Source organism: Chrysochloris asiatica, unplaced genomic scaffold, assembly GCF_000296735.1.
Source record: "Chrysochloris asiatica unplaced genomic scaffold, ChrAsi1.0 scaffold00052, whole genome shotgun sequence".
In the NCBI taxonomy this organism is placed as follows: Eukaryota; Metazoa; Chordata; class Mammalia; order Afrosoricida; family Chrysochloridae; genus Chrysochloris; species Chrysochloris asiatica.
Window position 1 is genome coordinate 15,610,328 of NW_006408570.1, and position 14,566 is coordinate 15,624,893.

At 36.7% G+C, this 14,566-nt stretch overlaps 1 protein-coding gene across 1 annotated transcript in view; it reads left to right on the forward strand.

Annotated features, from left to right (window-relative positions):
• Window positions 1-14,566, forward strand: part of WDPCP (WD repeat containing planar cell polarity effector) — a 474,567-nt gene that overhangs the window by 45,060 nt on the left and 414,941 nt on the right. The window contains exons 2-5 of the mRNA XM_006863003.1: window positions 1,357-1,441; window positions 11,920-11,967; window positions 12,817-12,861; window positions 14,339-14,409. Coding sequence (XP_006863065.1) covers window positions 1,357-1,441; window positions 11,920-11,967; window positions 12,817-12,861; window positions 14,339-14,409 — 249 coding nt within the window. The remainder of the gene's footprint in view (window positions 1-1,356; window positions 1,442-11,919; window positions 11,968-12,816; window positions 12,862-14,338; window positions 14,410-14,566) is intronic.

The following is a 14,566-nucleotide window of genomic DNA, read 5'->3' on the forward strand; positions in this document are numbered from 1 at the left end:
AATGGCTGGTAGTTTTGAACTACCAACCTTGAGGTTAGCAGTGTGATTCGTAACCACTACGCTACCAGCGCTCTTGTTGTTGTTGTTATATTATAACATACACACAAGTTCTATCATATTCTTTAGAAGGATGAGACTTTTTCTCACATACTGTGAATTGTTATCAGGAGTGACCAGTCCCTGAAGAAATATATCATGCTTGGTAAAGTAGAGGGTCAGTGAAGATGTATTGACACAGTGACACATGTAACAATGGACTCAAGCATGTCAACAATAGCAAGAAGGGTGCAAGACTGAGCTGTGTTGCTGTTGTGCATAGGGTCACTCTGAGTCAGAACTGATTTGATGACACCTAACAAGTCCTGGTGTGGTGCTAAGGGCAAATGCACTGGACTGTAAGATCAGTTTGAACCACAAGGTCAGTGGTTCAAATTCACCAGCAGCTCCTTGGAAACCCTATACAAGGTCGCTATGAGTTGGAACCAACTTGATGGCACTTGACAACAGCAACAACAACAACATAGTATGCACATAATGTAGTACTATATCACATTTCCAAGCAAGCAACTTCAAGTTATATAGGTTCCTTTCAATGTTTTGTAAAATGTAAAATTTTTTATTTGACTCAAATCAACTTTCTCCTAGTTAACCCAGATTGAAAAAGTTCTACTTGATGGAAAAATGTCATGTATCAATCACTAACTCCTTTTATTAAAACTATGAGAAGTATAAGATGTACACTTTTGCTTTTTTTAAAAAAATGCAGTTAGAGTAGAATATTGGATCCATCATGGAACACAGATAAACAAGCTAATCTACATGCTAATGTGGTTTCATACAGTTTACTTTCAAGTAAATATGTTTTCTATTATAGAAACTTTCAAATTTACCTTGCAAATTCCACTTTAATTATCCTGTTAGTATGTGAGAGATTATAAATATATTTTTTGTATATTAAAAATGCACCATAGAATGTGTGTGTACATCATAGCTATTTATGGTATTTCCTTTCCTCAAAAATATGTTTGTAAAAAATTTATATACTAAATGATTCTTAATATGCTCAGAGACTTCAAAACTAAACATATGCTATTGAAAACCTAAATTTATATGTTCTTACTATCACACTTCTGAGTGTGATAACATACTAGATTTAGAAAAAAATGTATTTTTTCATTTTCTAGAGTTTATATTTGGAAGATTAGCCAAGGACACATTCAAGTGTGTTTATTCTAATGGACTATACATAAAATATCAGTAGTAGCAAATAACTCTTTCTACTATATCTAAGTGATTTTTATTTTATTGTTAGTAGAAGATTATTAATTGGCACCTCTTTTAATTACTTTTAAACAGGGCGGAAATTCCTTCTGCCATCAAATGTCTTTCTGCTTGACTGAACTGCACCTGTGGTCATTGAAGAATACCTTACACATTGGCGGTAAATAAGTTCTGAATTACTTTCAATATTCTTCAAGTATAAGTTACAACATTTATATATAAGTACTATCAAAGGCTGGATTCTCCAGAGAGAGAGAGAGGCAGTACTTTCTTCATATTTAATGAAGTATTAGTTAATAAAAAATACTTCTTAGTAGTCACTCTGATTAACTTATATTTTTCAGCCTGAATTAGAGCTCCAATTTTGAAACTGAACTTTGAAAATTAAGTTAATTGTTAGTATTTATTTCCCCTGAACATACATGCCGGTTCAACTCCTTTCTGGAAATGTCCATAGTAACTGATTTATATTCACAAATAGTTGTAGGTTTATATTTGTAGGATCATATTAATAAATATAGTAAGACATTTCTTTTTGATATGAAAATAGCATTTTAAATATATAACTAAGATACTGGAGAAGCACTGGTGTTGTAGGATAAGCGCTGGACTAATCACTGCAAGATCGACAATGCAAATCCACCAGCCACTCTTGGAAAGCCTTACTGGGTTGCTATGTGTCACAACTGACTCTGTGGACACACAACAAGGATTTGTGTTTTACAGTGCTCAGTAGTATTACAGAATCAAGTATGTTTTATTAGGAAATGTATTTATTTTTAAAATTTTTTTTTTTTATTTTTCCAAACAACTTTTGTATTTAAGAGGAAACTTGTTCTGTGTCAGCCTTTACCATCATTGCTAAGAAAATTATTTAGCTTACAAAGTAGCATTTCTATCTTTTTTATTTAAAACATGCCTTCTTGTTGTTGTTACGTGCCACTGAGTCAGTTCCAACTCATAACGATCCTGTGTAGGGTTTTCCAGGTTTTAAATCTTTTCAAGAGCAGAAAGCCTCATCATTTTCCCATGGGATAATGGATGGGCTCAAACTGATGACCTTGTGTTTCACCATCCAGTGATTATCCTGTGGAACCAACGTGTTCTAATTAAATGTGATGACTTAAGATTTAGTTCAGCATTTTTTTCCCCAAGTTTTATTATAATCATCAGTGCCTCCAGATTGATTTGCATTAAAAATTTTTAAAAAGATTAAATGTTATCAAAAGGTGGTTCTTTCATTAATCCTATTTGCCTTTTGTCATAAACCTTTATTCCATGCCGTATACAGAAGGAGTACCAGCACCAAGTAGACCACAACCACTGCCAGAGCAGCTGCAAAAAAATAGCTGAATGGACATGCCCAAGGCACCCACAAACATGCATGATTTGTGAAATAGAACCTTGGTATTAACCATGATCACCAAGGCCCAGCAGACCAGGAGCATCTTCAGGGTAGATCCTAGCAGGAGACTACAGGGTGTCATTGTTGTTAAGTGCCATCAAGTTGGTTTTGACTCATAGCGACCCAGTTTAGTGTTTCTGAGGAGCGTCTGGTGCGTTTGAACCACCGACCTTGTACTTCAAACTCACCTTGCAGTCCAGAGCATTATCCTGCAGTGCCACACCAGGTGTTAAGTGCCACTTTTTTCCCAAGTGTTCCATGATGACACTACTCTGGTAGCAGGAACTGGACTGTGGCATGTGGAGGGGCAACAGGTATTGTTTCTTGACATACAAGATTCATGTCATCATATGTTAGTTAATTAAACCCACTTTCTTTAAAATGTATAAGAATGAACTTTCAATTAAACAAGGTGGGTTTAACACATGTTAAGGCCCCTGGTGTGGCACTGTGGGTTAATGCGCCAGACTGCAAAGCCATTTGAACTGCAAGGTCAGTAGTTCAAGCTCACCAGCTGCTCCTCGGAAACCCTATGCAGGGTCGCTATGGGTCGGAGCTGACTCGACAGCACTTAACAACAACAGGCTCCTGGATGGTGCAGATGGTTTGTGCTCTACTAATTACATTAAAAAAAAAAAAAAAGGTGGGGGGGTAGTAGCTCTGGTAGCATAGTGGTTACGACTCGGGCTGCGAACCGGAAGGTCAGCACTTCGAAACTACCAGCTGTTCCATGGGAGAAAGATGAGGCTTTCTGCTCCCGTAAAGATTTACAGCCTCAGAATTCCTGTACAGGGTCACTGTGAGTCGGAACCGGCTCCACGGCACATAACAACAACAACAATTACATAAAGGTTGACGATTTAAATCTACCCAGAGGCACCACAGAAAAAAATGCCTATCCACTTCCAGAAATAATTGTTGTTAAATGCTGTGGAGTTGATTCTGACTCATAGCGACCCTGTGTTGGAGTCCCGGTGTGGGGCTTTGGGTTAATGTGCTGGATTGCAAAGTCATTTGAACTACAGGGTCAGCGGTTCAAGCTCACTAGCTGCTCCTTGGAAACTTTATACAGGGTCGCTGTGGGGCGGAACCAACTCAACAGCACTTAACAACAACAACATAGGGTTTCCGAGGTGCGGCTGGTGGGTTTGAACTGCTGACTTGTTGGTTCGTAGTCCAGCGCTTATCCTACAGTGTCACACCAGGAGTCCATGAAGATTATAAGCAAGAGAATTATGTGGAGCAGTTCTACTCTGTAGCTCATGGGACCACAATGAGTCAGGGTCAACTTGACAACAATGGATTTTGTTTTTGTTTTCCTTACTTCCTCTCAAAATTCTTCTAAAATTAGAATAAATGAATTAAAGTAAAGAAGTTGTAAACCCATGAGGACAAAGAGAGTAGGAGTGGACACAAATGTTGTTGGACAATTTTTGGAAGTTAGAAGGCAGATTTAAAATATCTAATTGTAATGTCTACAGAGGAGAGGATCCCAGCATTGCAGAGGAGTCCTGGTGTGGCACTGTGGGATCAGCACTGCACTGCTAACCACAAGGCTGGAGGTTCAAGCTCACCAGCTGCTCCCTGGAAACCCTATACAGGGTTGTTAAGAGTCAGAACTGACTAGATAGCACATAAGAACAATATGTGGTGTGAGGGTGCCAACAAAGGGATATGAAAGTTTGCATAAAGAGTAGTTAGACACCTCTCCTCCTGTGGAAATATTTAGTGAGTGAGGCTCTAAACTTGGAGGCACCAGGCTCAGTGGAAATAACGGTAGAGAGATGCTGAACTGAAAACAGGAATGAAGTGAAAACTTGCATACTGATACTAATCCTACTTGGTTCTGAAAATTCTTCAGCCAGTTGGATATTTAAAAACAAAAACCAAAAAACAAGAACTTGAGGAATTAATATCTGAAGCAACTGTATGGCCTCAGTCTATACTGACATTTAAGAGGTGTCTTCCATTGTAACACCCAGACTGATCAGTGAAACCCATCAGATGTCAGGCCCTATTTCTTGTACATAGGAACCCCGGTTGATAGTTCTAACCCACTCAGAGGTGCCAGGGAAGAAGAACCTGGCAATCTCCATCCAAACAGTCCCAGCCTTGGAAATCCTATGGAGTAGTTCTGCTCTGTAACACATAGGATCCCCTGAGTCGGAATCAGCTGGACAGCAAAGGGCTTCATTCATTTACACAGAGCTTCCAATCAGCCTTCTAGGGCCTTACTTTGAAATATTCATAAGAGCTAAGCATCACCAGATATTTGAGGAATGTCTCCAAGAAGAAAGAGAATAAAACGAAAGTGGATAAACAACAACAAAAAAAGTGAATAAAAGGATCTCTGAAGAAACAGATAACATCTGAACAAGAACAAAATAGCTGAAGAGATTTAAGAAAAGATGCAGAATCCTTGAACCAAGAATAGTTTAAGCAAAAGAATGGAACTTCAGAACACAAGACTAGCCTCTTGAAAATTAAAAATGCATAGTACAAAAAAAAAAAAAAAATTTAAGAGTAAAATAGTGGGTAGCATAGTTGGTTATGCATTGGACTGCTAACTACAAGGGCAGTAGTTTAAATCCACCAGTTGGTGTTTGGGAGAAAGATGAGGCTTTCTGCTCCTATAAAGATTTACAGTCTCAGAAACCCTATATTGGTTCACTATGAGTCAGAACCTACTTGGCATGCAGCAGCAACATTGAAAGTATACATTGTTTCAACTACTTTAGAAAACAATTTGGCATTGTCTAGCATAATTGACTGGAGTCCTGGTTTAGCACTGTAGGATAAAGCACTGGACCACAAGATTGGTTTGAACCACAAGATCAACGGTTCAGACTCATAACCACTCCTTGGAATCCCTATACAGTGTTGCTATGACTTGAAACCAACTCTGTAATTGACTACCACTCCACTGTCAATTTGTTATACTGTGATGTCTTGCATGTTGCTGTGATGCTGAAAGCTATTTCAAATACCAGCAGGGTAACCTATAATTGACAGGATTTAGGGGAACTTTCAGGCTAAGACAATCTAGGAAGGATAAAATTAGCCAGTAAAATCTGTCTAAATAACATTGGAAACATTGTTTAATATACTGGAAGATGAGCTTCTTAGGTTGGAAAGCACTTAAAATACAACTGGGGAAAAGCTGCCACCTCATGGTAGAGTTGACCTTAATGATGTGGATGGAGTAAACCTTTGTTTGATGATGTGACATGACTCAAAGTGATTAGAAACAGCTGTGGGCATCCAGTAATAATCAGAACATGGAATGTATGAACTATGAATCTAGAAAAATTAGAAATTATCAGAAAATGAAATTGAATGCATGAGGATCTATATTATAAGCATTCATGAGCTGAATTGGGCTGGTGTTGGCCATTTTGAATTGGACAAACACATGATCTACTCTACCAGAAATGTCAAATTGAAGAGGAATAGTGTTGCATTCGTTGTCAAAAGAACATTGCAAGTTCTATTCTGAAATACATTGTCAGTGATACAATAATATTTACATGGCTGTAAAGAAGACCAGTTAATATGACTATTATTCCAATTTACTTACCAACCACTAATGCCAAATGTGAGGAAACTGAAGATTTTAATCAATTTCTGCAGTCTGAAATGGATCAAACATACAATTAAGATTCAGTGACTCTGTGTATTTGGTGCAGTGTGGAATTTGGAAACAAAGATGAAGGATCAGCAGTAGAAAATATGGCCTTCGTGATAGAAATGATGCTGGACATTGCATGATAGCTTTTTGGAAAACCAATGACATGTTCATTGCAAATACATTTTTTTTTCAGCAACATAAACAGTAACTATAGATATGGACCTCTCGGGATGGAATATACAAGCATCAAATTGACTACATCTATGGAAAGAGACCATGGAAAAGCTCAACATAATCAAGTCAGAACGAGGCCAGGGTCTCACAGAAAAATAGACCATCAACTGCTCTTATGCAAGTTCATGTTGAAACTGAAGAAAATTTAGACAAGTTTAGGAGAACCAAAGGACAACCCTGAGTATATCCCACCAGAATTTAGAGACTACCTCAAGAATAGATTTGATTCATTGAACACTAATGACTTAAGACCTGGCAAGTTGTGTTATGGCATCAAGAACATCATAAATGAAGAGAGGAAAAGGTCATTAAAAAGACAAGAAAGAAAGGAAAAAAACAAAATGGATGTCAGATGAGACTCTGACACTTGCTGTTGAACCTAGAGTAGCAAAAGTGACTGGAAGAAATGGTGATGTAAATGATCTGAACAGAAAATTTCTAAGGGCTATTTGAGAAGATAAAGTCAAATATTATAATGAAATGTGCAAATAACCTGGAGTTAGAAAACCAAAAGAGAAGAACACAGTTGATATTTCTCGAATTGTAATGTTGAGCACACTATTGAATGATTCAGGAAGCATCAAAAGAATATGGAAGGAATACATAGAGCCACTACACCAAAATTGGTCAACTTTTAACCATTTCAGGAAGTAGCATATGATCAAGAACTGATAGTATTGAAGGAAGAAGTCCAAACTACACTGAAGGCATTGGCAAAAAACAAGGGTCCAGGAATTGATGGAATACCAATTGTGTTATTTCAACAAATGAATGCATGCTAGAAGTACTCACTCATCTGTCCCAAGGAATTTGGAAGACAGCTAAGCTACCTGGCCAGGTGCATGGAAGAGATCCATATCTGTGCGTGTTCCAAAACAAGGTGATTCAATGTTTTTGTTGTTGTTAAGTGCCATCGAGTTGGTTCTGATTCGTAATGCCCCTGTATGAGGCACTATGTTTCCAAGGAGTGGCTGGTGAGTTGAAAATGCTGACTTTGCAGTTCAAACAGCCCACAGGCGGTCCAGTGCATATCCTGTAGTGCCACACCAGGACTCAAGGTAATCCAATAAAATGTAGAAATTGTGGAAAAATTGTTGTTAATATCACACAAAAGTAAAATTATACTGAAGGTAATTCAAAACCAGTTGCAGTATACATTGATAGGGAACTGCCAGAAATTCAGGACAGATTCGGAAAAGGATGTGGGATGAGAGATATGATTGCTAATGTCAGATAGTATATCTTGACTGAAAGCAAAGAATACCAGAAAGATATTTACCTGTGCTTTATTGACAATACAAAGACATTTCACTGCATGGGTCCTAACAAATTATGGATAACATTGCAAAGAAAGGGAATTTCAGAACACTTAATTATGCTCATGCCGAACCTGTACATAGACCAAGAAACAGTCATTCAAACAAAATCAGAGGATGGGCATTATATGGTTTAAAATTAGAAAAGGTAGGAGTCAGCATAGTATCCTTTTACCATACTTATTCAACCTATGCTGAGTAAATGATCTGAGATCCTGGTCTATGTGAAGAAAAATACAGTATCAGGATTGGATATGCAGATATCCAATGCCATCTGTAACTGACATAACCTTACTTGCTGAAAGTGAAGAAGAAGACTTGAAGCACTGATGAAGACCAAAGACTACAGCCTTCAATATGGAGTACATCTAACATAAAACAATCTTCACAACTGGACCAATAAACAACATCGTGATAAAATCCAAAGTCAATGCTCATGGAAGCAGCAATCAAGAAATCAAACAACGTATTGCATTAGGTAAATCTTCTGCAAAAGACCTCTTTAAAGTATTAAAAAGCATGTATGCCACTTTGAGAACTGAGGTGTACTTTAACTCTTTTATGGTATTTTTAGCTTCATATGCATGTAAAACGTGGACAATAAGTAAGGAAGGCTGAAGAAGAATTGATGCAATTGAATTAAGGTATTGGAAAAGAAAATGGAAGATATGATATACTGCCAAGACAATGAACAAATCTGTCTTGGAAGAAGTACTGCCAGATGCTTTTTAGAAGCAAGTATGGTGAGACTTTGTCTCAGGTACTTTGGACATGTTTCCATGGAGTTTTGTCTCTGAAGAAGGACATCATGCTTGGTAAAATAGAGGGTCTATAGAAAGAGAAAAACCCTCACAGTGTCTGCAGCAATGGACTTAAACATAGTACGAATTGTGAGGATGGCTCAGGACCGGGTAGTGTTTTGTTCTATGTATATTGGGTTGCTATGAATTGGAGTCAACTTTATGGCACCTAACAACAAGAACAAATCCTAACTGAAGATCAATGTAATCTATAAACTACAGACCAGTGAATTTCAGTCCTATATTTTAGACCAGTTATTTTGCAGGATGCACCTAAGTTTAGATTTTCTGAAGTTTCCTTACAATTAGATTTGGGTTATGTATGTTTGGCAGGAATATTACAGAATTGATTCTGTGTCCTCATTGTGTCTTCTCAGGTGGCACACCTAATCTGTCCCTTTACTGGTGATGTTTATGAGTACTTGATGAAAAGTGCTATTAGACTTCTCCACTGTAAACTTTTTCTTTCCCCTTTGTATTACGTGTGCTGAAGGGAGGAACCTTAAAACTATATAAATATCTTGTTCCTTATAAACTTTAAATATTATTTATCTCTGTGTACTCAGATTTTCTATTACATGATAATTTATGTGTTTCTGATAGATCCCTGTCAATATTTGAGTACTTCTGTGTTGATGGTATAACATGTTCAGGGCCCATGTTATGCTTTTCCTGCTACAGCCCTGGACTCAGCTCCTTAGGGAGCTTAGTTTAGTAGCTTTTACAAAAAGAACAGTGAAATCTAGCAGTGAAAATGTGTTCATTGCCATTGTAGTTCTGCTGCTCCCAGGCCCTCTCAGCAGACATAGCTGGGAATATACGTAGGTATGCATGAATGTATGGTGGTGGTAGTGGCTATGTGCCATGGAGTTGGTTCCGACTTATAGCGACTCTGTGTAGGGTTTCCAAGGCTGTAAATCTTTATGGGAGCAGAAAGCTACCACAGAATGGCTGGTAGTTTTGAACTGCTGACCTTGAGGTTAGCAGCCCGACTCGTAGTCAGTGCGCTACCAGAGCTGTTTGTGTGACTGCATACACACACATTTATATCCACATGCACTTCAATGTCTGTTTATGTTGTTGTTAAGTGCTGTCGAGTCGATTCTGACCCATAGTGACCCTGTATAGTGTTTCCTAGGAGCAGCTGGTAAGCTTGAATCACCAGCCTTGCAGTTCAAATGGCTTTTCAGTCTGGCTGCTTAACCCACAGCGCTATACCAGGGACTCCATATCTGTCTATACATACTGAAAATCAGGAGTTCAAACTGGTACCTCCAATTCTAATCTACAACCACGTGTTCATTCTAATTCCCCTCTTTCTATATTTATATTTCTCAGGCATTGGGAAACCCGGGACCCCATTATCTTTAAGTAATTTACTTACTTAATCCATCACCCTATATGCCATCTGTCTGTCTCTTCTGTTACTCCCTCCCCTATGTGGGTGCCTTGCTTGCCCCATGCGGATTCTGACATATCATACTGGGCTATCACCATATGTGAATGTCCCACTTACCTTGTTCAACCTCAGACACCCCACACCAGGCCATTGCCTCACATGAATGTCCTTCTCACCCTGCTGGGGTCCTGACATTCCATGCCAGCTGGCTTTCTGCACAGACACCTTCCTTATCCTGCTTGGACGTTGACATCCACATCAGGCAGATCTCCTAGGCAGATGCCCTCCTACTTCTGCTTGGGTTTGACCGCCCCACTGTGGGCCAGATGCAGTAGGTCAGACATATACACGGAAGTCAGGGTCCCCTGTGATCGTCATAGTTTTATTCAGAGTTGTAGTAATTTGCACACAGTGCAATGATGGGTATAATTATAGGCTGGAATATTATAGTTTAGGATATTGCCTGTGTGCACAGAGTTTTGGTTCTTAAAAAACACATTTTGTTGAAGTATAACATATGTGCTGAAAGGGTATGGTTTGAACTACAAACAGTGATAATAAGGAATGTTTCCAATTTCAAACAGCAATTACAGTGGTAGTTACAAATACCTCCCAACTCAATAAATAAAATAGTCAGTCCTCTAGACATGCCCTTCCCCAGTCACTCCTTGTTAGATGTCATAAGCTGCCTTCTTTAAAATTGTATGTCCCAACTAATGGTATGCCGAATGAAGCATAGCTTCAACAAATACACACCCTCAATTATTTTTTAAAAACTGTATTTGTAAAGATAGTTATAGGAATAATACATTTCTTGATGTTAAACCCTTCAGTTCAGAAAACTTGGAGCTGTCAGTCGCTAGGGGGCAGTCTGTACTGCTTCCACGTTTGTAGAAACATTTGTCTCCTTTTGTTAGTGAGAATTATTTTGCATGGAAGGAAACAATGTTACTTCAATGAAAGATATTTTATTAGTAGTAGTTATGAAGAAAATAAACAAAATTATTTTGTTTACCTGTAATTAAATTGCAAGAACAATTTCATAGTAAAACCACTCTATAAACATTTGGCAACTTTCTCTTTGCTTCTAAAGTTGCCTCCGCAAAGAATGCAAATTTGAATGGATTTAGAAACCTTGTTGACTTGAAAAAGTTTCAGATGATTTATCCATACTTTTCCCTAATCCTCCCTGTTCTTTCCTGTAGATTTTCCCCAAGTGCTATGTTGTTTTTGCCATGTGCCGTCAAGTTGGTTCTGACTTACAGCGACCCTGTATAGGTTCTGAAAAGCGGCTAGTGGGCTTGAACTGCTGACCTTGCAGTTAGCATCCAGTACTTATCCTACAGTGTCATACCAGGACTCCAAAGTCACAAACGCCTGAACAAGGACTTGAACCCTGGACCCTCAGATTATAATGATGCTCTACCAACTAAGATACCCAGACAAAATCAGCAGTGAGGTGTGGAAGAAAGCCACCGTTCAGAATCCAACAGCAAGGGCATTTTCTTCCATCTGTTGATTTCATTTGGTATTGCTTAGTGAGAGTTCTTTTGAATAACATTAGAAGAAGTATGAAAGAAAACATGATAATTAATTTCAATACTTTACTAACATTTTCCTCATTTCATTATAGTTTTGTATAACTATAACTTTCTTATTAATGATAAACTTCCCATTCCCTGCATATCTCTAGAATAAATGAACAACTATCTCCAGATGTTTCTGAGCTATTTTATTTCCAGTAGCATAAAGAGATTATTCCCCACCCTCAACCCCCACTTCCATGTACTATGTCTTGATTTCTTATTCTTCCAAACTTTTTACTACAATTTGATGTTATTTTTTCCTTTCTCTAGAAAGAGACATCGGGATTTACCAGTATTATGATAAGAAAGATCCATCAGGTAAACTATTCTACTGAATTAATTTTTATAAACCAAATATTCTAGTCTAAGAAACGCTGGCCATTGAAAATTCTTTTTTTATGAGCTTTAGATAGATTCTGGAATTTCAAGAAAAGCTACTTCAATTCTTTAGAAACATGTTGAGCTTCATATCTATTCTGTCTAAAATAAGGCAATATTGAGATACTATGAGAGAAGAACATGAACATGTTCATTTTGCGGCTGATCAGATTGATAACTGGGCAGCCTAGTCACGTTTATTTATCTGTGTCCCAGTAGAGGGCATTGTTAATACATGGGTCCCACTGACGCTGGTCTCCTGGATCCTCATCTGATATCTGAAATAGGCATTTCTGAGTGAATGATCAATTTTCTTTATCTGATTAATCCTGTTAATCTTAGAAGTTTCATGATGGGCCAAAAGGTCTTTCTAGCTAGAGTTACTTCCTGTTTTGGTCTCTGTTGAAGTGGGGCTTGTGTGGGCATCCTGTGTGCTTAGCTTGGTGGTTAATAGGCTGACTTCATGGTTCTGATGACAGACTGAAGCAGCTTCTGTTCTGGGCTCAGTTGCAATTCCCTTCTCTATCTGATGAGATTGGAAGCTGAGGATATTGGCCCACCTGTTGAGCTACATAAGCCTTTCACTGCAAATTTAGGAAATATCTCTATGACATGAAAACATCAATATTAAGGCAAATTTTTCAGTTGTCCTTTTTAAAGTTTAGCATAGTTTATTAATCTCAAGATGTGTCTCATAATAATTTTTATGTTAACATAATAATACAAGGTATTTTAATTATAATAAAAATAAATTCCACTTGTTTTCCTTCTCTCCACCACAATTATCAGTGACAGAACATGGTAACTTAGAAGACAAGCAGAAGCTGGCAGAATGTAAGCTTACGTGGTATTTTTTTGTACTCGTTATACTAACTAGAATTTGTATTTCACTGAAGGTTCTGTCTTGATATTCTTCTTTTTGCATAAATAGGAAACCTTATTCCCACAAAATGTCATATAATTGCAAAACCCATTGTTTGAGTACGTAGACATATATGCTTATATTTTTTAGACCCTTTTAATTTAGATTATTGAAACTACTGCTCTGTTCTGTTTTGGTCAGATTTAAACATAAATTTTCTTAATGAAGCTATATTATGTAATATATTTAAGATAAATATACCATACTCAAGTTCTGAGGATAACATTTTATAATTCAAATTTTGCCTAAATTATTAAAAGTTTGCCTATTTTAAGAAAGTAAGATTTATAATTATTAGTACTAGCATTTTATTTCCTTTAGTATCTTTTGTTCCCAAATTTATAAGTATGTGAATATGGTTACAGTATAATAAAGTTTTAATGAACTTAAAATTAAATATCATTAAGAATTTATTTGGAACATAATTAGAGCTGAAATTTCTGCTGTTTTTCTTATCATAAATGATCAGGCTGATATGTTTAATTTTTAAAAATACTGTATTTTAACTGCAACACAGATTTTTAAATTTATATTTATGCTCTAAATTTTACAAATTATAGAACCAAATTAGTTACTGAAATAAGATTTATATATATACTGTATGCTTATATATACACATGCAATATACATATATGTACACATACTATTCTTATTTAGAATTATTAAGAGAATCCATTTTTAAGATGAAACAGATAATAGTTTAAAATTCTTTTAGTTCTTTTAAGCAGAATTTTCTTTAGTTTGTTTTAGGCTAATACAAAGAACATACTAGATAATTTTATTTATCAGTTTAATTTATTTAAAACAAAATCAAAAGTTAACATTATCAAATTATTATGTAGATTTTAGAGAATAGTATTTTAAATAAAACACACTATTAGTACCTGATTTGCTGGTTTGTTTGTTTTTTCATGTGTGCCTGATGCTTAATTTTAAGGTTTTTTTTTTAAATGTGCGTTTATTGTATATTATTTTTTAATATATATACTTATTTACAAGGGCTGAGAATGACACGTGGAAAATCTGGGATATCTTTTGGATTGCATGCTGAATTATTTACATGAAATAGTAATTTCCATAATATAGAGTAGACCGTTTATTGTTAAGCATTAGGTAGACTCTTAGGCCTAGGAAACTTTCCCAGGGACTTTCTGAGTCTTGTTGGTTGTCATCGTAAAATTATGATCGGGGAGATTGTTTTGTGGTAAAAATCCTGTTCCTTTGACAAAGCCTTTCAAAAGCTTGTCATTTGATGATAGAAATGAAGCCCACTTCCTCTCAATTATGAAGGTGTTCCGTTTTAATCTTTCGAAGTCACACTGCTGCTACGTAGAGAGTTTCCTTTTTAAGTCATGTTTAACTAACTGTAATACATGTTTTATTTGCCAGCACGAGATTATCCTTGGACACTCAAAAATAGGCGCCCAGAAAAACTTCGAGATTCCCTCAAGGAACTGGAGGTATCTTTCAAAAAGTTTCAAAAAATGGCAACAAACAAATCTGTTTTAAAACATCTTTCACCGGCTTTAATTTTTATAAAGGATCAACTCTCATGGTGATGATAGCTTTGCTTTTGTCCAGTGAGAAGTTCCAAAACAGTTGCATCTTTGTGTGGCA